Below are 24,328 nucleotides of genomic sequence, written 5' to 3' on the forward strand. Positions count from 1 at the left end.
TAAGATAAAGAAGCTGTGTCCAACAAAGTCTTGATTCTATCGAGCACCGATATCAATGTGTCAATAGAGAAATGACTGAAAAGATATGCCTGCAGATACAATGCCTGCAATCAAAAACTGGATGATGTTATCCTATATTTCATACAAAAATGTCACATTATGCCCTGCACTAATTTGTATCTAAATATAGTCTACCCAGTAATTGCCTTTGATTTAAGTAGGAAAATAAATGTAAGACTTTAATTGACTCAACTACAAATCTAAACTATAAGAATAATGAATAGCAACGTGAATCATCCGTTGTTGAAAATAACCCTGACCACTTTGACTTTCCCCAGGAATTGTATCAGCAGCTAATCAATAAAGATCAGCTTTCAAACAAAACATACTCACTGAAAATGACATAAAACTGAACATAAAGCTGGTGCTGAACAAGCCAAAAGAGGGTGAAAAGAGGGAGCAGTTTGAATCCTTAGCCAAGAAGAAGAAAATCATTTGGTTGTTCAGCTGGAGTTTCACACTTGGGCAGACAGCTGTGGCAGTTATAAATATCTGTATCACGAGCTGGGATCTGTATCCATGAAGAGAGCTGAACTGCCATCGGCAGAGCTGGGCTTCTAAAAATAGCAGCAGGCAGGCAGGCAGGCAGGCAGGCTGGCTGGCTGGCAGGCAGGCAGGCAGCCGACTCTGCCTCTGTCTCCACTGGATTTGATTAGCCCTGAAGAAGCTCTGCCCCCCCCGACAACCCCTAACTACGCCCCACTCTGACACTGCGTGTGTGGTGTGTGTGTCAGCATGTCTTGTATGGGGGCGGAGTTCCTTCTCACTGCACACAATCACAGACGCAACAACTCTTCATTGTTGAGAAAATGCTTACATAGACTTATCCTGAAGTGCGATCCAATTTTCTTCCTCACAGTCATGTTTAAGGTTAATAACTTGGCCTGCATACACCGACTTATGTTTACCAGCAATCTCAAAACATAATAAAATGATGAAACAGTAGCCTTGATTTTTGACACAGAAGGTAACAAGAAAGTATAAAATTTGGCTTGTTTGTCCCATGTTGCCTCAAAAGTAGAATCCCTAAATAGATAAATATTTGAAGGAGAGTAGCTAAAATCATCACTACGACAGCAGAAATGAAGCAGCCTGCCATCATATAATATGGATGTTAATCTTTATCATTTTATTATTCAAAACTGCAGCAATCAATATTCTCTCAGGTTTAATTGTTTTAGCACCATTTGGCTCATTCTTGTTTCCCTTTTTCTTTCCAAGCACAAACACCAAATTTAACAATGGTGCTTCCTATTTTAGCAAGCAGATGTAAGTCCAAAACCATGGCATGTTGTTCCATATCTGCTTCATATAAAAATAGGCAAGTTTTAGTTAACAAATTCACCATTACAATTGAATAAGGTAATAACTTGCAATACTTTTTACATTTAGTTGTTTCCAAAAATCAAATCCCCAGCAGCTTTTGTGTACTTGTGGAGGCACAGGGCATCTGAACCTGGAGTTTTGTCTGCAGATATTTCCTCATGTAGTCTATTTAATGACATAAATCTGTGAAAAATTACCATTACAAATCGATGATTCGATCTGTTGCTCTGGCTGCAAGCTGTCGTGTCCTTGGGCAAGAAACTGAGTGTGTGTGTGTTTGCATGTGCGCATGTGTGTTTGAACTGTGGGGCGTGTTGGACAGAAAGTACTGTATTGGTCCTGATGTGCCGGTTGGCACCTTGCATGCTGTTCTGTCAGTGTATGAATGTGTGCATGAATGTGTTTTGAAGCCCTCTGAGTCCTCTAAAAACGTTTACTGCTGCAGCTTCATATTAAAGCATGAAATTGGTGGAACAAGTCAACTTTCATTTTGAAGTAGTCACAATGCATTTGTCATTGAGTACCACTTACTGCTATCTGTCGATCATCAGAAATGCCCACACCAAACAAACAACAGTTGTTTGGAAACAGGAAAAAGGCTGCATTTCCCAACTTCTCCGAGAGGTAACCAACTCATTTTCCCTCATTAACATTAGACATTCTGTTTGTAATTGTAGCGTCCTTCATCCGACTAGGTATTGATTAAAGAAAAAAAAAACAGAACAATAGTCGGTTTGGTGGGCAAGTAATTTACTCTGGAAACATCAACTTGAGCAGCAGGCCTAGTCAAACTGACAAAACTCTTCAAATGTGAACAACAATCATCAGACATTCATAATGCTAAATTAGCCCTAAATTCTAGGAAAAGCTATTCCTCAGTTTTCAAGGAATCCACTTTAACCAAACTGAAAGACCTCTGAATGTCTCTGAAACCCACTTTGAGAGCCACTGTCAGAGATAATACTGCAGTGTCTACTCCAAATGACCACCTGAAATGGGACTATTTCATTTCATATTTGGCTGGGTTAAGAGGTGCACGTCATATAGAAAATTGTCCACTCTAAAAGCCCTGATGCTGGCAGAAGGAGACTATTGCTCTCCTGCCTCAGGGGAGCACATACATCTACATTCTAACAGTAATCTCTATGCAATAATATGGCATTATAAACAGGAAAGTCTAAATCGCACCGGATGCAGCTCCGCAGCACACTCAACATTTGGTGTTTTGAAGATAATCACTTGGTGTGTCTGAGGGGCATACCTATTTCAGCATCATAGCTTCACTTGAAATGCCCTCGATGACATCTGTCCAGTAGAGATAGCTCCACAGGAAGGCTAAGTGAATGAGTATGACTGCACACTGCACACTGGCCACTGGCCAGCATTACAGTGACTCATGGGTAATCAGAATGGTGGTATTACTGCATCCCCTTCTTTTCTCTTACTCCCAGGCTGTCACTCAAGTCACTTCCCACACATATCCGTAGCAGACGGAGATGGGGTTCCAAATCCCGATAAAACTCTTTGCAGACACCACTATGAGAATGATCATAGTGAGGTGGTGATACGAGGTGGAACTTTGGTCGATGCAACAAAGGCATAGCAATTTTTAGATGCAATCAATTCACAAGTGTCCTCAGTCTCCTAGGGGATGAGTCATTGAAAATGTGTAAATAATCGGCAAAACCAACACGACTGAGCAGCTGGACCTCCTTCACCCGCGGTGGATCCATCCCACCCTGACAGAACACACATTTTCAGGCCCACAGGCATTCGCATTCGTTTAGTGGGAGGATTGAAAAACGGGCGCTAAGATTGAGCGATGAAAAGTCAGTGAGATAAACATGTTGACTCCTCCTGGGCTGATTACAGATCAGTCATGATTGATTGTAGTTATTCATAGTCTGCAAGCTCAAGTACAAGGAATGCAAGTGCAAAAAATAGCTCATAGATACTGAAAGATCACATATACAACATGTGGAAAAAACAATGGGGATAAAGTATAGCACTACAAGCCAGAGCAACAGTGGTGGCCAAATTTGGGTTAGGTGGTCCAAAATGGCAGAATCCAAACTTTATTGGCCCATAAAATATTCAGATTTGCAGGGAACACCCTGCTTCCCTTCCAACCAGTTTGGCTAGAAGGTTTTCAATTTCCTGTGCATCTGTCCATCCATCCTCCCGGCCAAAACAGTTATTAGCAGCTAATATAGATTCTCTCTCATTCTATCATGCACACAGACTGACAAATCAAGTTCCACATAATACTAGCATAATGCCTATTCAAAAAGCACTCTAACATATGCAGAGACATATCTCAGAAAGGCAGCAATAGGAGGGTTCGAAAAGTTCACGCTGATGTCTTTATGCAACACATCAGGACGTCCTGTTGCGAGCTGAATCAGGAAGATTCCTTTATCAACCGAACATAAGGGGACTTTTAAAAAGTTCAATATTGTGTAAAAACATTGTCCTGATTGCTTCTGGCATGAATTTAGAATGCTGCTTTGTCAACCAACATAGAAAGAGAACACGCAGACAGGAAGGATAGCTAAGAAATATGGAAGAAAGACCTAAGCAGTCTTCCAGGAACAACCATATCAGTGGACAAGAACATCAATATTGGACTGCTCTGTTAAAACAGTGTATCTGATAACACTGCGTTGGTGTTCTTCTAAAACATCACAATTAATGTGGTTCCAAGACGTCACAGCTTTACGGCTCATGCTGGTGTTCCTGGAACATCACAATTAATGCTGCGCTAAAACCATCATGTCAATTTAACAAAATAGCACGTGTCCACATCTGTCAGAAGATATCATGACTGAATGGGTTAAAGTATAGGACTCTCATCCAAGAGACTGGGCAGCGTATCCCATTTCAATATATTGTAATCCTTTTCATTCATTACTTTCACCTAAATCAAATAAAACAGTTTAGGTGTGAGAGCATCTTTATTTTTCAGATTGCTACATAAAGAACACAGTGCCTCCTGTATTGGCACTCAACATTCAGTGTATAACCTGAGGTGCAGAAGTATCTAGAACAGAAGGTCTAATCCATATCAGCAACTACACCAATAATGAAAACCTGTGTACATAAGGTAGAAAATCAAAGTTGACATATTGTCCCACGATGTGACGTGTATCATTTATGGCAATGTATGGAAGAATCTTCATCATATCGGTTGAAACTTTTCAAAACAACATCAAACATTTGTAATGAACAACTTTGTTTGGATTTGAGTTGAACAGCGTTTGCACGTCAGCATGCGTCAAACACTTGCTGGGTGCTGAACTGAAAACAATACAGTCCATAACAACGATGAGTCATGCAGCTGGAAACCCGGAATAATTTTACTAAGTATACTGGCAAATCAGTGCACAGGCTTTGGTCGAGCACAGGGAAATGAATCACCCCGTTGTCTACTGTATTGTACTGTATGTGCAATACCGTGTCTACAGAATGAAGAGAGAAGGAGCTCACATCCTCACAACCTGCTTTTAAGCAGACATCTAGCAAGACAAGGGTCCTTGTGTAATTGGCTTTACTTTAACTGTGGTTCCAACACGATATTCTGCAATGACACTCAACGGTCCCTCTAATAAGCCAAAGCCCTGATTACAATGCCAAGCATACCTTTAATAAGAGCTGGTTTTCCTTTTACTGCATAGGTACTGGATATCAAACCAGTTATGCAATACAGCCAAAGGATCAGATTTTTACCTGCAGTGTTTCTGTGCAGTAGGATGAGGATTTGTAATTAATACATTATGGTGGTAAACTCTAAACACTAAACTAAGACTTTTTACAATACATACATCTCACAGACACACACACACACACACACACACACACACACACACACAGACACACACACAGATGGAATTAGTGGAACAGTAATCCAGGATTTCATTGTCTACAGTGCACACACAAAATGACACATTTTACCTTGAACTACAGCCTGACACATTGCACCGCCTGACAGTTTCAAAGGAGCTACTGTTGTCAAAAATATCTAGATATTGATACATATTGATTCTGAGCATTTGAAATGGTTTCAATACAAATTTTCGGCAGTATTGATATCTCAGTACAGCCTGTGCTTTCTCTCTTTTGTATTCCTATCAGTTGAAAAACACACACACTCATAACGCTGCTGTGCCCACATAGCCCTGCCTCCATCAGAAGTACATTAACTTGGACACTGTTGTGCCATTGTATGGAACAGGGTACAGACCAAATGTCCAAATGTTGGACACAGGAAATGACATTTAACCCCTTTCTGTGCTGTCCAAAACATGGACAGTTAACAGACGCGTACGCACGATTCAGGCAATGGGGCCGGGTACGTGTCACGCCCCGACAGCAGCATGCCCCGACACGTGTGGACTGCGAGGGCCCGTTCATCGCTGCTTGGAGCTTTAATTTTACATTGAACACTTACAGCATAGCAGTATCTGAGTATTACTTAAATAAACACTCGTACATTTGTGTGCTTAAATCTTGCAAAATCTGTGCTCTTGGTGTCTGTTAATTGATGCTTAATTAACACAGTTACTTCTGATGAACATGTATGACAACTGCGTGTACGATATAACAAAAGCAGATTTTCTGGAACAAAATTATATCATTATATTTTCTCTACCTAGTCATTATCCTTCCAAACTTTTCTCGAGGAAGTCAGAAAAGTTTACTTTGTTGGAAGCAAATCTGAACATCAGACATCAGCGCTGTTGTTTTTCCTAGTGATTCAAGAGGAGAAATGTTTTTTTTGGTTTGTTTTTAGTGGCAGGGCAATGTGGCCACCAAATTTGTGGGCGGTATGTCTGTTGTGCAGATGACCCTCTGCAAGTACACTCTGTCAGTCTGCCCATTTATACCTCTCTGACATCCACAGGTCCTCAACCCTCTCCCCTGCTGATCAGCCCAGTGTAGTGTGTTCTCATTCCATGTCTTCAACTTGCCTCTGTTCCTTTCTTGTCACACTATCTATTTATCTATATTTCCCCTTAGCTCTCTTAGCAGTTTCACTCAAAACCATGTAAACAGTTTCATCTCAGATCTATGTCTATGCTGGAGCTCCGAGTCCCGATTTAAAGAGCAGAGTGAGTCTGCAGCCAAGGTGAGACACCAGCCAAATGAGCTCAATGTTCTTTCTATCACTTTAGAATTTACCTCAACTTTTGCAATGACATGCACACACTGTTGACAGTGCATTTGGCATGAAGAGAGAGAGAAAAAGGGCAACAGAAAGCAGGAAACATATACTAACTTGCAATGTTCATTATCTGCAGAAGGGGTGCACCGGGGTAAAAATGCACTTGCCTTAACCTTGTGCTACAATACAGGAAACAATAAATAGAGAAAACAACTGCTTCCACCTTTGTGCAGGACTGAGCAAAACAAGAATTGTTATTGTTTATTCACCTTAACATGGCTGTACTCTGCCTTGGCGGACTCACTGCTGACAGGCTTGGTCTCGGACCTGGGTTTGAGGACTTGGCGCAGTGGGCTAGAAATTGGCAGGCCTGTCACACTGATCCCATCTGAAAAGACACAATGGTATCACACAGTCAGCACACAAAAAGCACAGGGTATAGAGACGATGCTATCATTACACAGTGGCAAGCGGAGCAACAGGGCAAACAGTCTCACATGATTAACACCACTAGACACTCCATGATGTATTACAAGGTTTTACAGGAGCTATTTTGTGATGAAGTGTTTTAACGACTTTTTCACTTTTTTTTAATGTACTCACTTTCCCTCATCTATCTCTTCTTGTGAAAGATTTCCCAGGGGGGCCATGTTCCTCACAATTACTTGACTATCCACAGAAAACAGGCCTAGACCTGTTGCTTTTGATCAGAGGTAAGGCTTTAGGCAGGTTAAATTAGCTAGGAAGCCACTTTTTTAGTGTGTGATCACAACACATACGTCAAAAAACAATATGTCATGTGGCTGCTTGAATATTAGGGTTATCATTTGACAATATATTGGCTTCTGACCCTTCTAACTTATAACACTTGTCTCACGTTGACATGCAAAACTATGTTGTCACACCACCTCTTTGAGCAATATCACACAGGAATTATGTGTGCCACAGTGTGTTTTACAAAATGTACAGTGTACATTGTTTCAGTAAACTATTGCCACAATATATATGGTAAACAACTGACCGTTTGCTAGACAGAATTAAAGGTGATTTTAGCAGCTTAATCCTGCTTTATGCAGTTTGGAGAAGGGGAAACTGTAATGCACATACAGCAATAACAATGTGAAGTTCGCTACCAAGCTGGCTAGCTAGAAAGACATCTGCAATTAGCAGTAGCGATTGTTTATGCTTGTAATAAAGAAAAGGACCATATTAAAGTGACAGTTTTCAAAACCCTAGTTTGAAATGTGCCTTTAAAAATCCCCATTTGGAGGGCCATGAAGCCATAACACTTCACCTTACCCCCCTCAATCCCAACAAGATTCAGGACAATCGACCCCTAGGCATTTACATGCAAAACGAAGGGGTAGGGCTAAGTGGAATGGGCAAGGGGTGTCTTGGGATTGTATGTATAGCAATGAAGGTTTCAGTTATAGTATACTTATAGTATACTTATTTCCCACTTATTATGATTATTTGCCCTAAAACCAATTGAGATTTCAATATTTTAAAATTATACAAAATCTGAGATGACAACAACAAGCATGTGAAGAATAAATGCATGATTTTATATTCATGACCTTCAGAGAGTCAGTGTGGACATAAGAACAGCTGCACTATCAGCAGCTGCATTAGGAAACACCACAGGGGCTGCCGCTTTAAACCCACCAAGACAATACTCAAAAATGACGCCCAGAGCCCACGCTCTGACGTCAAACGAATCATATCGCTCTCTGACGTCAGCAGAATGCAAAGCCCTGCAATTTCCCCAAAGAGAGAGGAAATTACAGGCCTTTGCAGCAGCTCAGGCAATTGTGGTTCACGGCAGACAGATGGACATACTCACTTACTATCAAACGCTGTAACAACCACATGCAAGACTGGCAAAAGAGAGCCAGTGAGACGAGAAATACTGTTAAACAGAGGAAGTCAGAGCAACAGACTGGTGTGTGTGGAATGAATATATGGATGTACTGACAGAATTAATGCTGTGAAAACGTGGATTATGCTAAATTTACCATGACAGCAGGTAAATCAGCATAAGCTGCAGACTGTCGAATACGCTGTTTCTGCATCTATGAAAAAGCTGCCACAAGTCCATTCATTTCTGTGGGAACGACTAGATCTATGATGTGTTTGTGAGAACTCCTCCCTCCTTTATTTCAGTCTGGAATATGCCTCGAGCGTGTTGAAAAATTAGGACTTCAGAGAGACGGCATGCAACATGTTCCACGGGATCTTCGCAAAGCCAAATTTGCTAACTCACTGATGAATGTAATATAGCTACAGTGAGTAAAAGGTTTGAGGACATATTTGGTTAACATGGGTGGGCTTTCTGCTGTGTCACACAATATTCCACAGAACTGGCAGGCCAACCTTCTGATTGATTTGTCACCATGTCAGTATTTTTAAATCCTGGCTCATGAGGCCCCCTGCCCAACATGTTTTAAAGGTTTCCCCTGCCCTCATAAATGAATGGGTGGTTATCAGGCTTCAGCAGAGCTTGACGAAATGATCATTTGAATCAGGTGTGTCAGTGCAAGGGTACCATCTAAAACATCCATGGCAGTGGATCCGCATGACCAATGGGACTGATGGGAACCTTTGAGATAGCCGGTGATCATCATGGCTTTTTTTCTAATCCAGAAATTCTCTGAAGTACATAAAAAAGTCACTTTTCTGACAGATTTCAGACATATTCAGTGCACCACAGAAAGTGAGCTAAAAAAAAGTAAGCTAACTGTTTGGTGAATACAATACAGCTCTACTGATACCTTATTTGTTCCCTGAGTGAAACTGAAACTGAAGTACCCAAACAAAGGCCACCCAAGTACAGGGAGAACATGCAAACTCCACAAAGAAAGGCCGTGCCCCAGCCAGGATTCGAACCAGGATTCTTGTCCTGAGGCAACAGTGCTAATTGCTGTGACACCATACTGACTACGAAAAACAAAAACAAAAAGTTTTATGGAAATTTGTTCCTAATGATTGCTGTCACTGCATTGGTGTGAGCAATCTCCTCTCATTATGGCCTCCTTCTCTACACCCTGCTGTTAAACTGTTAAAGATATGCATCTGGCAGAAGAGGAAACGGAGATTACATTCTTTATAAAGTGTATCCTTCTTTATAGCACACTGTCTGTTTGAGGAGGTGCACATGACTTTCCATGTCCTGTGGCACAGAGACTGTGTGAGTAATGTGTGGTGTGATTGACGGTGGCACCACTCACAGTCATTCTCTCCTTTACCCCTCCTTCCAATCAGTATCCGTCTAGTTCTCTGTCTTAGGACCTCAGGGAAAATCGGCTGAACTCAGCATTTGTTTCAGTGGCCACCTGGCTGCCTGGATTTAGGTAGAACAGCAAAGACTTGGGTGTCACTTCTGGAATAATTATAACATTATTAGCACAGAGTGGAAGGTTCATGAGATACTGTGAATCTCTGAAGCGTCAGTCACGCTCACACTTCCAAGCCTTTTTCCTAGAAAATGGATATATCTAATAAATATGGAAAAAGTGATTTGTTACAGTAAACCCTGTTCAAAATCCAGTTTAAGAGAGAGAATCATGATACAATTCAAAAATAATTTGACCAGAGCTTTATTTGTCATGTTCAACATGAACTTAAGACAATTTAATGTTTTGTATCTGTGAGTACTGTAAAAACATTCTGACTGATACTGAGGCTTTGTGGTATTTCTGGACAAAAAAAATTGCCATTAATCCAATTCAAACAATGGCAAAAAACAGACACTGCAACTCAAAATTACAGCGCTTCATTCGCAACCACACTGTTATTCTGATCTTACACGCAGCACTGAAACTCTGAGAACACCATTATGCTTCTAACAGTCTTACAGAGTGAGGGAGAGGAAAAGAGATATATTATGAGCTGATGTAAAGCAAATGATAATTATCTTTACATAAAGGCCGTACAGTGCGTTTGGATGCTTCATTAAACTCAAATGTAAATTGTATATAAACATCTATTTTGTTTCGACAGCAGTATCAAATGTCTGACATGCAGAGATCCAGATGGTGTTTAACTTCAGTCAACAGCTATCAAATTTCTCCTACAGACCTTTTTCATTTTGGGGCTGCCAATGTTTTGTTCCCCTTGACATCAATAACACAAAGTGCTTAGTACTTCCACAGACAAACCATTTTTCACCATCACTCGCGATAAGCAGGTCCCTGTGTTGCTGTTTGTGAACTGTCCTGCTGAGAGATCACCTGTCAAACAGCGCTACCCATTCTGCGGTCTTCTTCCTTTGATTTTCTGGTAATTAGGTTTACTTAGGTTTCTGTAGGTTGCTCTCTTATCTTTGTCTGTTCAGCCACAACGGCTATGACTGCTCAGTGCTCCTTTTTCTCTGTCCAACAAACTGGAAAACTGGAAGCAAAAGAAGATCATCCCTTTGTTACTTTTACTTGCTCTTTGTTATCTTGAGGAAATACAAACATTAAAAGATACAGTGGCTTGCAAAAGTATTCAGCCCCTTGAACTTCTCCACATTTTGTCATGTTTTAACCACAAATGTAAATGTATTTTATTGGGACTTTATGTGATAAACCAACACAAGGTGGTCCATAATTGCGAAGTGGAAGGAATATGATACATGGTTTTAAAACATTTTTTACAAATAAAAAACAAAAAAGTGTGGTGTGCAAATGTATTCAGCCCCCCGAGTCAATACTTTGTAAAACCACCTTTCGCTGCAACGACATCTACAAGTCTTTTGGGGCAAGCCTCTACCAGTGATACACATATAGAGACTGAAATATTTGCCCATTCTTCCTTGCAAAATAGCTCAATCTTAGTCTGTTTTGGATGGAGAGTGTCTGTGAACAGAAATTTTCAAGCCTTGCCAGAGATTCTCAATTGGATTTAGGTCTGGACTTTGACTGGGCCATTCTAACACATGAATATGCCTTGATCTAAACCATTCCATGGTAGCTCCTGCTGTATGTTTAAGCTCGCTGTCCTGCTGGAAGGTGATTGTCCTGTATTTGGATCCATCAATCTCCCCATCACTTCAGACCAGCTTCCCTGTCCCTGCTGGAGAAAAGCATCCCCACAGCATGATTCACGGTGGGGATGGTGTGTTCAGGGTGATTTGCAGTGTTAGTTTTCTGCCACACATAGTGTTTTGTCTTTAGGCCAAAAACTTCAATTTTGGTCTCATCTGACCAGAGCACCTTCCTCCACATGTTTGTTGTGCCCCCCACATGGCTTGTGGCAAACGGCATGGCACTGTTTCAACAATGGCTCTCTTCTTGCCACTATTCCATAAATGGCCCGATTTGTGGAGTCCATGACTAATAGTTATCCTGTGGACAGATTCTCCCACCTGAGCTGTGGGTCTCTGCAGCTCCTCCAGAGTTACCACGAGCCTCTTGGCTTCTTCTCCGATCAATGCTCTCCTTGCCTGGCCTGTCAGTTTAGGTGGACGGCCATGTCTTGGTAGGATTTGCAGTTGTGCCATACTCTTTCCATTTTCGGATGATGGATTGAACAGTGCTCCCTGAGATGTTCAAAGTTTGGGATATTTTTTCATATCCTAACCATGCTTTAAACTTCTCCACAACTTTATCCCTGACCTGTCTGGTGTGTTCCTTGGGCTTCACGATGCTGTTTGTTCACTAATGTTCTCTAGCAAACTTCTGAGCCTTTCACAGAACAGCTGTATTTACACTGAGATTAGATTACACACAGGCAGACCCCATTTACTAATTAGGTGACTTATGAAGGCAACTGGTTGCACTCGATTTTATTTAAGGGTATCAGAGTAAAGTGGGCTGAATACTTTTGCACACCAAACTTTTCAGTTTTTTATTTTCAAAAATGTTTGAAAATTATGTATCATTTTCCTTCCACTTCACAATTATGCACCACTTTGTGTTGGTCTATCACATAAAATCCCAATAAAATACATTTACCTTTGTGGCTGTAAAGTGACAAAATGTGGAGAAGTTCAAGGGAGTGAATACTTTTGCAAGCCACTGTAAAATCCATAAGTGATTTTGTGCACTTTAGTTAGCATTTAGCCACATAAGCGCCTCTCAGTAGATGAATGAAAATCTGGGTCAGTAAGGAAACAATCACAGTTTTGCTAGCCAGTTAAATATGGTCCTTAATCCAACGCAAACATGTGGATAACTCCCATGTTTTGTCTTCATCAACAGCACTTCTGGCAGCTATGGGCGTGGCTGACGTGTGATGACTAGAAAGAGAAGTGACTTTTTGTCTGAAAACAACTATGTCAGCTACTCAGGAGGTTAGCATAGATGCCACTGTAGCATCAGTTAAATCAAAACTGGAGCAAACCGTCTGCTCTGCTCCCCACTGGCTTTGGCAGGAGTTTGATTTACCAACAGGGACTGCTGAGAGTGCTCTTTTACTACTGATCTGATTGGTTGAACTTAGCTCATCATAGAGAGGTACACAGATGGTTGGTCCAATCACCTGGCAAGCATTTTTTAAAGGTGCCCGTCCTTTCCCAAACAGTGTCCACAGATGACTTCCCAGATGGTTTTGTGTAACAAACCATCTGGCGCGTCACGACAGGTTTGGTGGGTTATGCTAGAAAAGAACTGGATGGCATGATGTGTTGTCCAAACCATGTCCTTTCTGAGGCCTCAATATCTGTTTTATTTTCAGTCACTTCACTTCTATTAGTGACCAAGTTGGATATATTGGAGCTTCCAAAAACAGAGCTTCCCAGTATTTGCTACTTGGAAGGGGACCACCTTGTGAGATGTTTTAAGCAATTAGAATTCTGTACCGGATGCTTCTTGGACTCATTTAAACTTTGCTTTCCAATCTGGCCAAGACTGGGTGCAAAGATGGTCTTTGATTCACACAAAGAAGTTTTGGATCAAAGAATCTGTAAACACAATTCCTAATCTGACCAGAGAATCAATGCCAGCTTTCAAAACTTGACTGACAAGACTGCTTTAACACTTAGTACTACATATTCATTTTGGTCAGTACCAGAAAGTGATTAGGTTTGATACCAGTCCGTACTTTCTTCTTGGATTTTTTCTTCCACAAAAAAACTAACCAGACTCCCTGGTATTTACAGCAAGTAAAAAGCTTTCTAGAATTGGGTATCAGTTGAATTACTGCTGCAGCAGTTGACAACGGGGAGAAATGCAATAGAAACCTAAAATGAACATGTCGCAGGTTATTACTTCAAAAATGATTCTTTGGGGCTAAGTCTGCGGGTGTTACTTGAATGCTAATTAATTGAAAAGTAACCATACAAGTAGGACAGCAGTTTTCTCACTGATGTCGACTGAGGACAAAGAGAAAACACTGAGACAGCACCTCCATCCCCCTTACTAATTTCAACACAGCTTCTGAAAACATCTTTGTCTCCATATAAATCCTTTAATTCATGTTATTAATAGGATGTATTTCTTACGTTTCTTACTTTGTTCTTGATGTCGACATTTACTGTGGTATAAGGAGCAATTTTAAAAGACCACAACATTACTGTAAGCGGTCGCACTGTCATTAGGTACAACACTCAGACCATTTAACACGATAAAGCTTGCTGTAAGTCAAGGCCCATTAGTCCTGAGCAATGACATCACTCCCATCTGATCCTGAGTTATAGTGTTGTCGTCTCGAGCCAGACTCAACGTGAGGGATAAACTCGTCTGAGGGTAAATCAATGAGGCTCGGCCTGTTTTGAATGTTCCCTCTCTACTGTTTTCTTTGGCCTTGACTGCTTTGCCCCTTCTGCCTCACTTGAAACACAAAGGACATCGAGTGCAGCACTGCCAGGCAAGATCACAGTTCAAGCTGATGCACTGACTTTCTTCACAACGTGCATGTAAAAACAGGCGATCAATAAAAAGCACACGCTTAGTGAAAGATTCCACTTATGATAAATTACTTTGAAGACTCTGACAGCTGTTAATCAGGCAAAAACTAATTCCCACCTTCAGCACAGCATGACAAACAGTGAAGACTAAACTTTGGTCATATGAGGGCTGCTAGACATCTGAGTGTAGGGTTATATTTAGTACAGAGAAGTGCTGATGTTAACACAATACCAGCAGCATAGACATCAGACAGACTCTGACACACACTACCCAAGCTGTGAGCTATCATTTATCCTCAGGCTGTGGAAACGGGTGAAAGAGGAAAAAAAAGACAGAAAGACTGTTTAAGTAGAACTTTTCACCTAGGCAGAGTGGAAAAATATACTCACATCCACATCTGTAGTCATCTACAGTAGTGGTCAAGAGTTGACATACAATTGGAAAGAACATGTATATCATGACAATCTTCAGTTCCAAAGATTTCTACAACTCTACAACAACGCTTTGGTTCAAGTTGGTTTCAGATCTGAATTTGTTATGGGTTTTCTAAAGATTTTACCAAATCTTCTGGCTCACAAATATACATAGTGTAATTCTACATTTGGTAAAATGACCCTTGGCCATTTTCACCTCAATTAGGTGCTGTTGATGGCATTCCACAAGCCTCTGGCTACATTTTTAACCACTCCTCTTGACAGAATTGGTGAAGTTCAACTAAAATTGTTGGCTTCCTGGCAAAGATTAGTGTCATCAGCACAGCCGACATGCTCTCAATAGGGTTCGAGTCAAGACTTTGGGAAGGCCATTCCAAAACCCAAACTCTAGCCTGATTTAGTCATTCCTTTAGCACTTGTTGATGTGCGTTCAGGAACATGGTCCTGTTGGAACACCAAACTGCACCAAAACTTCTGGCTGATGACTTCAGGTCTACCTAAAATATTTGGAGATAGTCTGCCTCTTTTATAATTCAATTTACTTTCTTTAGAGAAAGCATGCACAAATGCAGTCACATCACTCGTTTTGACAAGAGTAACTTTGACCATCCCTCTGCGCTCGCAGGTGAGAGGGGTAGACTGTGGCTGATGTCTCCGTTTCTGTCATTGTCTCTCATTAGACTCAAAATGCCCAATTATTATTAGGTTTGATGAAAGCATGATAGTTTGTGCTATGTGAGGCTTGGAGAGTACTACATGGTGGAATTAAAGGTTGATGATTGTGAAGTACGTTGAATAAAAGTGCTTGGTAAATGCAGTCCATTAACCAATCATTCCTTGATACTGTAAGATTTTTATCTTTATTTTTCAATCCACTATTCAGAACCCAGTGACCAACAATTTGTTGACAATGACTGTATCTGGAAGCTGGGAACACTATCAAAGAAATCTTTAATCCACTAAGTTGTGTCAAAATGCATAAACTGCCATAAGGAGGAATGCATGTTATGTAAAAATGCTGTGTCTCTTAGGCTATTAAGTGCATGTTGCATGTATTATGCTTCTCAGATTGTTTTTGCTCATTTAAAATCAGTGCATTACATTATGCTTTGCCTTGTATGAAGAGAACTAATTAGTGTCATTCTGAAAATACTGAAACAGAACAAGCAGGTACATCATTCCCCTGAGCTTCATTATCAAAGGCATCCAAACCTTTGTCTTGGGAGAGGTAAACACACCTAACCAGTAAGATGATTTGTTATACAGAACCCTCTTAAAATCAAACTCTTACCGCGGCCAGTCAGGAGAAAGGTGAAAAATCTTTCCTTCAGTCCTTCAATGCTGTAAGCTTGGCTTACAGTAGTGGTATAAATTCAGGAAACGGGGAGTCAGTTAGTGCTTAAAGTACCTGGCAGCTGTACCTGGCTAAAACCACCACTGGTTATTTTTACATTTCTGATTATGAGCAGATTCAAGAAACAGGGTTCAATGTTGACAAATAATATGTGAATTTCCTAAAATGTCTTTTTTTTTTTTCTTTTTTTTTAAATGGGAACTTTCTAGTCATTCCTACTTTGAATATTTCTGTCAAGGTGGGATACTCAGGTAAAAGCCTATTCTGCAGCTGCCTCGAACAAGGCAATGATTCATTAATTGTACAATGTGGCATATATGGTGGGTATGGAATACAATTGAACAGTTGCTTGAAGCATCACCTGTGCCTAAATATAATCAAGATTTGACAGTTTAATTAACAAAGATGGCAGAACTAATCTTCCCTAACACAAGAGTACAGACTGAAAACAAAGCAAAACAAATGGCTTCATGCAGGTTCAGCAGTATATTAACACAACATTAATAATGTGTTTTCATTAATGTATCAGAGTTGTAGATAGCATCAAATGTGTTTAGCAAAACCAGCATCCCATAATGTTACCATAATAATTCAATTTAGAGCAGTTGTTGAGACGAACAATGTCTTATCTCCTTAATTCAGGTCTCCAGTTATTGCTCAGCTAATTAACACATTGAAACAGTATTGCTTTAATGACCTCGTGAGGTGCACTGGGACTGAGACTAACTAACATATAGAGTTGTATGTATTTACTTTCTCAGTCATCTGAATCCACATGCATACACACACAAAAACACATTAAGTCTCTGTTGTGCAAGAGCAGTTCCATATTGATTGCTAATTATTATTAACCAGCCCAAAGAGTCTGCGTTGAGGAGGTTCAACAGACTGGAGAAGGCGGTAGAGAGGTCGGGAGCAAGACAAGGAAGAGAGGAAGCTGAGCATGAACTATGAAAATGACTAGAGAGCGAACACAATGAATAAGCTCCGAGGTAGGGGAGAAGGTCAGAGTATTTTTTTGAAAACCAGGAATAAGAATTAGAAGATAGGAAATCCGACAGTTGAATTGAGGAAGCCAGAGGCTAGAAGAAAAATAGAGGTGTAGAGACCTTGGGACCTCTCTCCTATTAATGCTGAATGTTGAATAGGTAGTCTGAATAACAGCAACAAAGTGGCTTCATGTACAGTGGCACATTTGCATTTAAAGTGTGAACTAACGTTTCTGCATCCAACATGTGCATAGATTCAGCTCGGCAGTTTAAAAAAATTGGCATTACAATCCTATTCAATCCACTTCAGGATAAATGAAGGAAAACGTTTGCAGCTACAAGGAAGAGTCACTAAAATGCCAGAATGATAAACATTTAAGTGAATCCAGTCAGCTCCAACAGCTCTACAATAAAACCTTTGTGAAGGCATGAATGCTCACGTTTTGTTCAAACAGGTCTTGATAAGACTTTATGGCCATTTTGAAGGCTATAGTCTGTGATGATGTTAAGAATAAACTATTAGCTATTGTATTACACTTAGAAGTAATTCTGATGTTTATATTTATGTATTAGCCAAGTAATCCGTGTATTAATGTCCAATGAATTTACCAAGCCACTACCTTTTAACTTTGTACTAAATTACTTATTAGGACTACATTAAAAAGAAATCTGTATCGCCACATATAGCAACTGATTTGTCAAGATGAACAAGGGATACGATATTATTCAGTATGAATTAACTACACAACGTGTATGATTTGATGAAAGGTAAAAAACTGTATTATATGAAATCAATACTGACTAATTACATAAAGATAATGTATTACATCATCAGATAACGAGAGTCCACAGCCATGCTAGCAGCTCTGACATTCAGCAGTTTTCAGCATTGTAGTTTTGAGTATTATCATGAAAATATTTGCTAATTAACACAATTACAAAGTACAACTGATGGAAATGTCATCAGTTTTGTAGAGATTTGTTCGGACTAGAGAAAATCATTTGCGGAACTGAAACAAATCTTAACTGATCAGTGTGATTACAATTCATCCTGAAGGGGACATGTCTGTCTGTAATAAACGTATGGCAATGCTTCAAATCGTTGTCAAATCATGTCACTCCACAGTGAACCACCAGCATCAAACTGCTGACGGCGCTTGAGGCATTCCCAAAGTTGATAGGATTTGTCTTTAGTAACCAATATCATGCCAATTTATCCAGAGGTGTCAAATGTCAAATGGTAAACCAACTGTTTGTCACCTGACCTATTTAAAATCATGATGTTTTGCATTTAATATATCTTGCACAGATGCGTGTCTGAGCCCACTCACCATCATTGAGGTCCTGCAGCAGGTTCTCCTGACCAGAGAAGTCCAGCTTGACTTTGATACTGACAGCCAGTGTCACGGCCTGGCCAGGCTTTAGAGGCAGATGAGACAAAACCTCCTCCAGCTCCCAGCTCAGAAACTCCCCAAACACTTTCTCTGCAAACACAAAAACAGAGAGAAAGGCATATTCAGCACCAACAAAATGAGCATGATGATACCTGTTGGGATAAAAATATAGTAAGACTTGCCAAATTTGCTGGAACATGGATGCAAATATATTTGGACAAAGAAAAAGAAAATTACAGTGCTGTGCTTGTAGCCACCTAAGGGTTTTGCACACATAAGCCACAATTCTGAGTTGTTGGTTACCGTTTGTGCAAAAGGAGACGGGAATAATGATGATGTTTCTTTTGCAATAAGCTTTCAAGTGCAACAAAGCTGCTGATTGGCCTCTTACCTGCGAGTCCTTTGGCTGCTCGTCACTAGACGTAACTCTCTAATGTATGACCCGAACCCCTTCTACCTGAGACGAATGACTCAGCTGCATCCACTTCAGCCAGGAGCATCAAATGAATGGTACATCACCTCAATAAAGCATGTGCTCTGTCTATGCAGGTGAGCCATTCCTGCTCTTGGGGATTGCAGGAACAGCAAGCAGGCTGATTTGAACAGGAACACAGCAGAAGACACGATGCAAGTTCACTGCAAAAACAACAGTTTACATGTCCCCGCTTGATTCAGAACTGAAGCCTTCAAAATCCTCTAAGAGGATGTGAATGTAGGCAGCATTAAATAAAGATTTTGTGAATAACGTTCCACTTTAAATATTCATAAACTCAGAGCTCCTTGCAGTGAATTAAAAGAGGGAAAAAGGAGAAAGGGGACAGGGTGTGAGGCAGTGGGGAAATGATTTAGAAGAAAAGGATTGGGAAGAAAAAACAAGTTAAATATGCAACACCAGGGCTTGTAATTGAATAGGTAGACAGCCAGGGTTGTGGATGGTGTTATCGCACTCCTAGACTATGAGTCACAAGAAATGGTAGCCGTAAGACTGTCAAATTTTTCATGCCTTATATAAAGTATCAGACAGAGACATCCATAATCTTGAAAATACAATATGGAGATCACGTCAGTGCCACACTATAGGAGCTATGAAATAACCTCTATTTCTAACACTGTCCAGAACACTTAGGCTAGGGTTTCAGATTTTCATCCTCTCTAGCTTTGACTCCCCCGCTTCTCTTTCAACTTCAATAATCCACCTGTTGGAAAAAGTCCTGGGGAACTGCAGTAAAGTTGCAAGGTGTGTACAAAAGACTAATCAGGGACAATCGACACAATTCAAAAAACAAATGAAAATACTGAAATACTCTGAAACTCTGTGCCGAAATAACAAAAATCAAGGAGCCACTAAGCATTCAATTTCTCATCAAGTCAAAATGTAATTAAGAAACAAAGGACTTGGATGTATACAATCAAATCAATCAATACAGTGTCAAGAGAAAGCACTGATAAGCATAAAGGTGGACTCGCATGTAGAGAAACATTTGACATCTTCCCCGTCATACCTTCAGGTGCACAAATAATGTTCAGGAAAACAATACAAAGATGGCCATGGAAAATAATTAACAAAACCCAATGACTGACACAGTATATACTGGTAATAGATAAAGCCTATGATAGTATTCATTGTTAATTGGTGTTGTTTTCTGTAGTCAAAAGGGTTTCCTACACCTTTAGTCAATAAGTATGACATAAAGATTACTCCGCTGATTAAGCATGGCACAGGCATCCAGAGATACCTGCCTTATTCCATTCATTCTTCTTCTTTGTGAAACCTGGTGCCTATACAACCCAGAATGCAAACCTGCAGATCAGTTTTAGATTTGGCTGTATCAAACAGATTTGGATACTATAGCCTTTATAATCAAGCAGAGATGCAGGCTACATGTCTGCAAGACCACTTGTTTCTAATTCCGACTTCTCTTCCTTTTCAGACTTGTAGTCTTCAGATCAAACCAAAGCTGACTTAAGTCACTCGAGGCAATGTCATCATCCACTGTAATGTGTACAACTAGTAAAGTTGGTGGATGCAGCTCACTTGTTACTTCTGGAAAAGATAACCACATCATTTTTTGACTCTCTTTTATTGAAGAGGTAGGGTTCTAGCACAAAGAATGCCATTCTCCATGTCAAGCAAAATTAGTACTATGGACCCACAAATACACAGCCATGACAAGGAAAATGATGCAGTCAAATGAGAAAGGACCGCACAGGCAGCTAACAGCCAGCTATGACCATGGTAACTAACTGATATGAAGTGTTTTAGAGGACAACTGGGCTGAGTTGATATGAATATCGACAGAAGAGTAAGGTTAGTAGCATTTATTTAAAAAAAAAAAGGTATGATGGCAGCTTATTTGCAATGCAATTCAGAGACAACTCAGATTACTCTCATTCAAATATGAAACAACATAATATTGTATTAGACTTTGTTTTTGTTATCAGCAAAGTTTTTATGAATAAAGACTTATTTTTTGAGAAAGTGAGCTCCTATCTCAGGTGTCAGGATGGCTGAAGCTCGGGCAAGAAGAGTAATGCTTTGTTTTTTTCTTTTTGCCTCAGATTGTCTTCTCACTGTGACTCTATATCTTTTATTCATCCAGCTCCCACAGAAAAGGCAGCAGGCTTCAGAGAGGTCCTCTCAACTATGGCCTGTCTAAAGCCATTACCAGGTTATAACTAAGGAGGCACAGGTGGGTGGCAACGAGGTAATATGATGACCAGGGACGGCAAGTCCTGTCACCATGGTGCTGCAGTGCAACACAACAGCTTCTGTCACTGTCATCAATGATCTCCTGCTTAGTGATCAGGCTTGCAGACAGAGCATAGCCTCAGGACTTACAGGTACCCAGAGTATGAATGTTGTCACTTGGAAAAAATCAAAATAAAAACAAAAAAAAACAAATGCTTCATGCTCAGTGTTTGAAGAAAGAAAAAACATCTGTGAGACCGTACTTAATGGTGGTGTTTTGAGAAAAAGGCTAACATGAGCGTATTAACATGCTTTCAATGCGAATGCCAACATGCTGATGTTAAGCAGGTATAATTTTAATAACGTTCACAATATTAGTTTTGAATATTAGCATGCTAACTTTGTTTATTAGCACCAAACACAAAGCTCGGTTGAATCTGATGGGAATGATTTTTTTTTTTTTTTTTTGCAGGTATTTGAGTATCTTTACAACACAGACCAAAACAGACCTAGTTCTTACTTACTAGCATGCCATTTGGGATGTTAGTGATAAATTATTGATTGATTAATCACCATTAAGAATTTAAACAATTAAAAATGTCTTAATCGACAATCAGAGATGGTCACAAATACAATAAAATTATATTCTACAGTAACAGATAACAGATACTTCAATTTCACATATATCCAAATAAAACACAAATACATGTATGAGAAAATGTACTTAATTAAAATACAAGTAATTTGTAATTCAAGATATTTTACATGAACTAAATTTTATTTTAGCCATTTATTTGCTTCAGTACTGATTTGATTTTGTTGCGAGTTGCTGAAAAGCGACAGACAGAAGCTCCGTAGTGAAATCTAAGTTGTTATACTGCAGGGGTACTCAAATACAGATCTTAAAGGGCCACAAAGATTTTTTTCAATGACTCAAAGGTCCATAAGTTGAGGTTGATCAAGCCACATGCAATAATACTGTAATATTCAAAACAAAATGTCCTTTTCATTCAAAACAACAAAAATACGAACTAAAATAAAATGTCATTTCAATTTTGACATAAATTAAAATACATAGTACATACATACATTTCCTCTTTTTGTTTGCCTTCAAACATTGTGTCCATCACTTCAGTCATGCACTCTTTTATTAGTTCTGCATCTGAGAATGGCTTCTTGTGCTTACCCAAAATCCACACCACTCTAAGTGAGCACTCTTTTGCTTGTTGTTGTGTCATAGATGTGACAAGAATCCTGCTTGCAACTTGATATGACGATTTCAATGCATTTAAATTTGTTGTTCTTACCTTTGAATTTTGAGGAAATGTCTCTTCAAAATTCCTGTGCTTCGTCTCATGATGCCGTTTCAAATTGGAAATCTTTATCACAGCTATAGTCTCCTGGCAAATTAAGCACATGGGTCTTGTGCTGGTTGGAGGGAGAATGAACGCAAATTTTTCAGACTATTCTTCTTTGAATTGCCGATTTTCACTATCCACTTTTCTTTTAGCAGGGAACTTGGGACACGTTATGTTCATGCTATCTAGTCTCCTACAGCCGGGAAAATGTCAACATGCAAACTGCTCCAAAAATGAAAGTGAATGTTAAAATTGCGCTCGCAGCAGTGAGAGTATACACGTGCTGACCCAACCAAAAAACATAGTGAAGGAATAACAGTTCGGGGGCCACAAATAGGAGGCCGAAAAGGCAAATATTGACATGCAAACGGCTGATGAAGGGTCTGTCTACGTCTGGCAATGGCTATATGTGGGAGTGTGCTCACAGTATTACAGTTATTGAGATTTATACCTGAGACCAAAGTATGTGCATGGCTTTAAAAGTCTGACACAAAGAATGGCGATGAATCTACACAGGGTTGAATGTATCTGGCCCTCATTGGCTTTCCACTCGATAAAGGGTTAAGGCTGCAGTGGACCTTGACGACTCTTCATAACTCAAGAACACAATGCAAATAAAAGTAAAAAGGATCATTGTAGTTAACTCAGTACTAGCTACTTAAATCCAGAGAGCTGTTTCCATCTAGAAAGCACCTGTAAATTATAACAAGGGGGCAATCATTATTGAAATTAGATGGTACAACACCAGTAAAAATAAATTATTACACAATACATTCATTCAAGTGTAGTAATTTGTTTGATGACTTGGCTTATTTTAAGCACTTAACATGAAACTGCAGTGGTTTTAGAAGTTGTGGCAGCAAAAAAGATGAAGTTACAGAAAGAGCAGATCTGGGTGATCAATTGAACTGCAGTGCAATTAGCAGGTTGGGTTGTGTAACGCAGAACAGCAGGCTGTTCTTCCTCTGAGGCAATGTATGAGCTTTGGCTAAAATATCTTTTTCTGACATGTTTTCACACTGTTTTCATAAAGCTTCAAGTATTTTTTACTAACAGGGTGAAACACATGAGCTGCAGTACGGCTGCCATGAAGAAACAAGTACATTCCAGTATGTGGTAATTATCAGTCTGTAGAACAAACTGAGAACTCTACTCTGCAAATATGGGCAAATTCAAAGGCAGCATATCGACTAGTAGCTTTCCAGGGGTCACAATGGTTAGCATTAAACAGAAGACACTCAACTATAAACCCTGTCTTTTATGCTGACTATGAAACAAGATCCCAAAACACTTTTTCGAAACATAAAACAGAAGAGCTCTGTAGCCCACTTGATTTCCAAAAAAGACTACATAAAATGTCTCTAACAGACACACTGTATGCATTACGATGACTATTGCATAAAGGCTTCCATATAACTTTACATTAAACAATGAGAACACTTGCAAGATGCTAAGAGTTTTTGTTTCTCCTCTTGCCCAATGACAAGTCAAAATCTTTCCAACCAAACACAACCTTGGCATTGCACTGCCCTTGAGGAACATGATACAATGTTTACCAGCCTTTAATGTAAGCTACTAAATCACAGACATGTTCAAAATGTCAATTAGAGAGGAAAAAGATCTTGCTAAATTCTAAGACATCATCTGAGTGCCTGAAAAGGTGTGTCCCTGTCTGGGTTTGACTGACAGCATCTAGCAAGCTGCAGCCTACGTGTCATGGTCAGAAAGTGTGTT

General features: G+C 39.8%; 1 protein-coding gene across 3 annotated transcripts in view; it reads right to left on the reverse strand.

Moving 5' to 3' along the window:
• trappc9 (trafficking protein particle complex 9) overlaps positions 1-24,328 on the reverse strand; it is a 207,940-nt gene that overhangs the window by 121,385 nt on the left and 62,227 nt on the right. For all 3 annotated transcript variants that reach the window (XM_037093057.1, XM_037093056.1, XM_037093058.1), the window contains 2 exons: positions 18,485-18,637; positions 6,817-6,935 (listed from right to left, as the gene is read on the reverse strand). In XM_037093057.1, the coding sequence (XP_036948952.1) occupies positions 6,817-6,935; positions 18,485-18,637 (272 nt within the window). The remainder of the gene's footprint in view (positions 1-6,816; positions 6,936-18,484; positions 18,638-24,328) is intronic.

Source organism: Acanthopagrus latus, chromosome 3 (assembly GCF_904848185.1).
Source record: "Acanthopagrus latus isolate v.2019 chromosome 3, fAcaLat1.1, whole genome shotgun sequence".
NCBI classification, from domain to species: Eukaryota; Metazoa; Chordata; class Actinopteri; order Spariformes; family Sparidae; genus Acanthopagrus; species Acanthopagrus latus.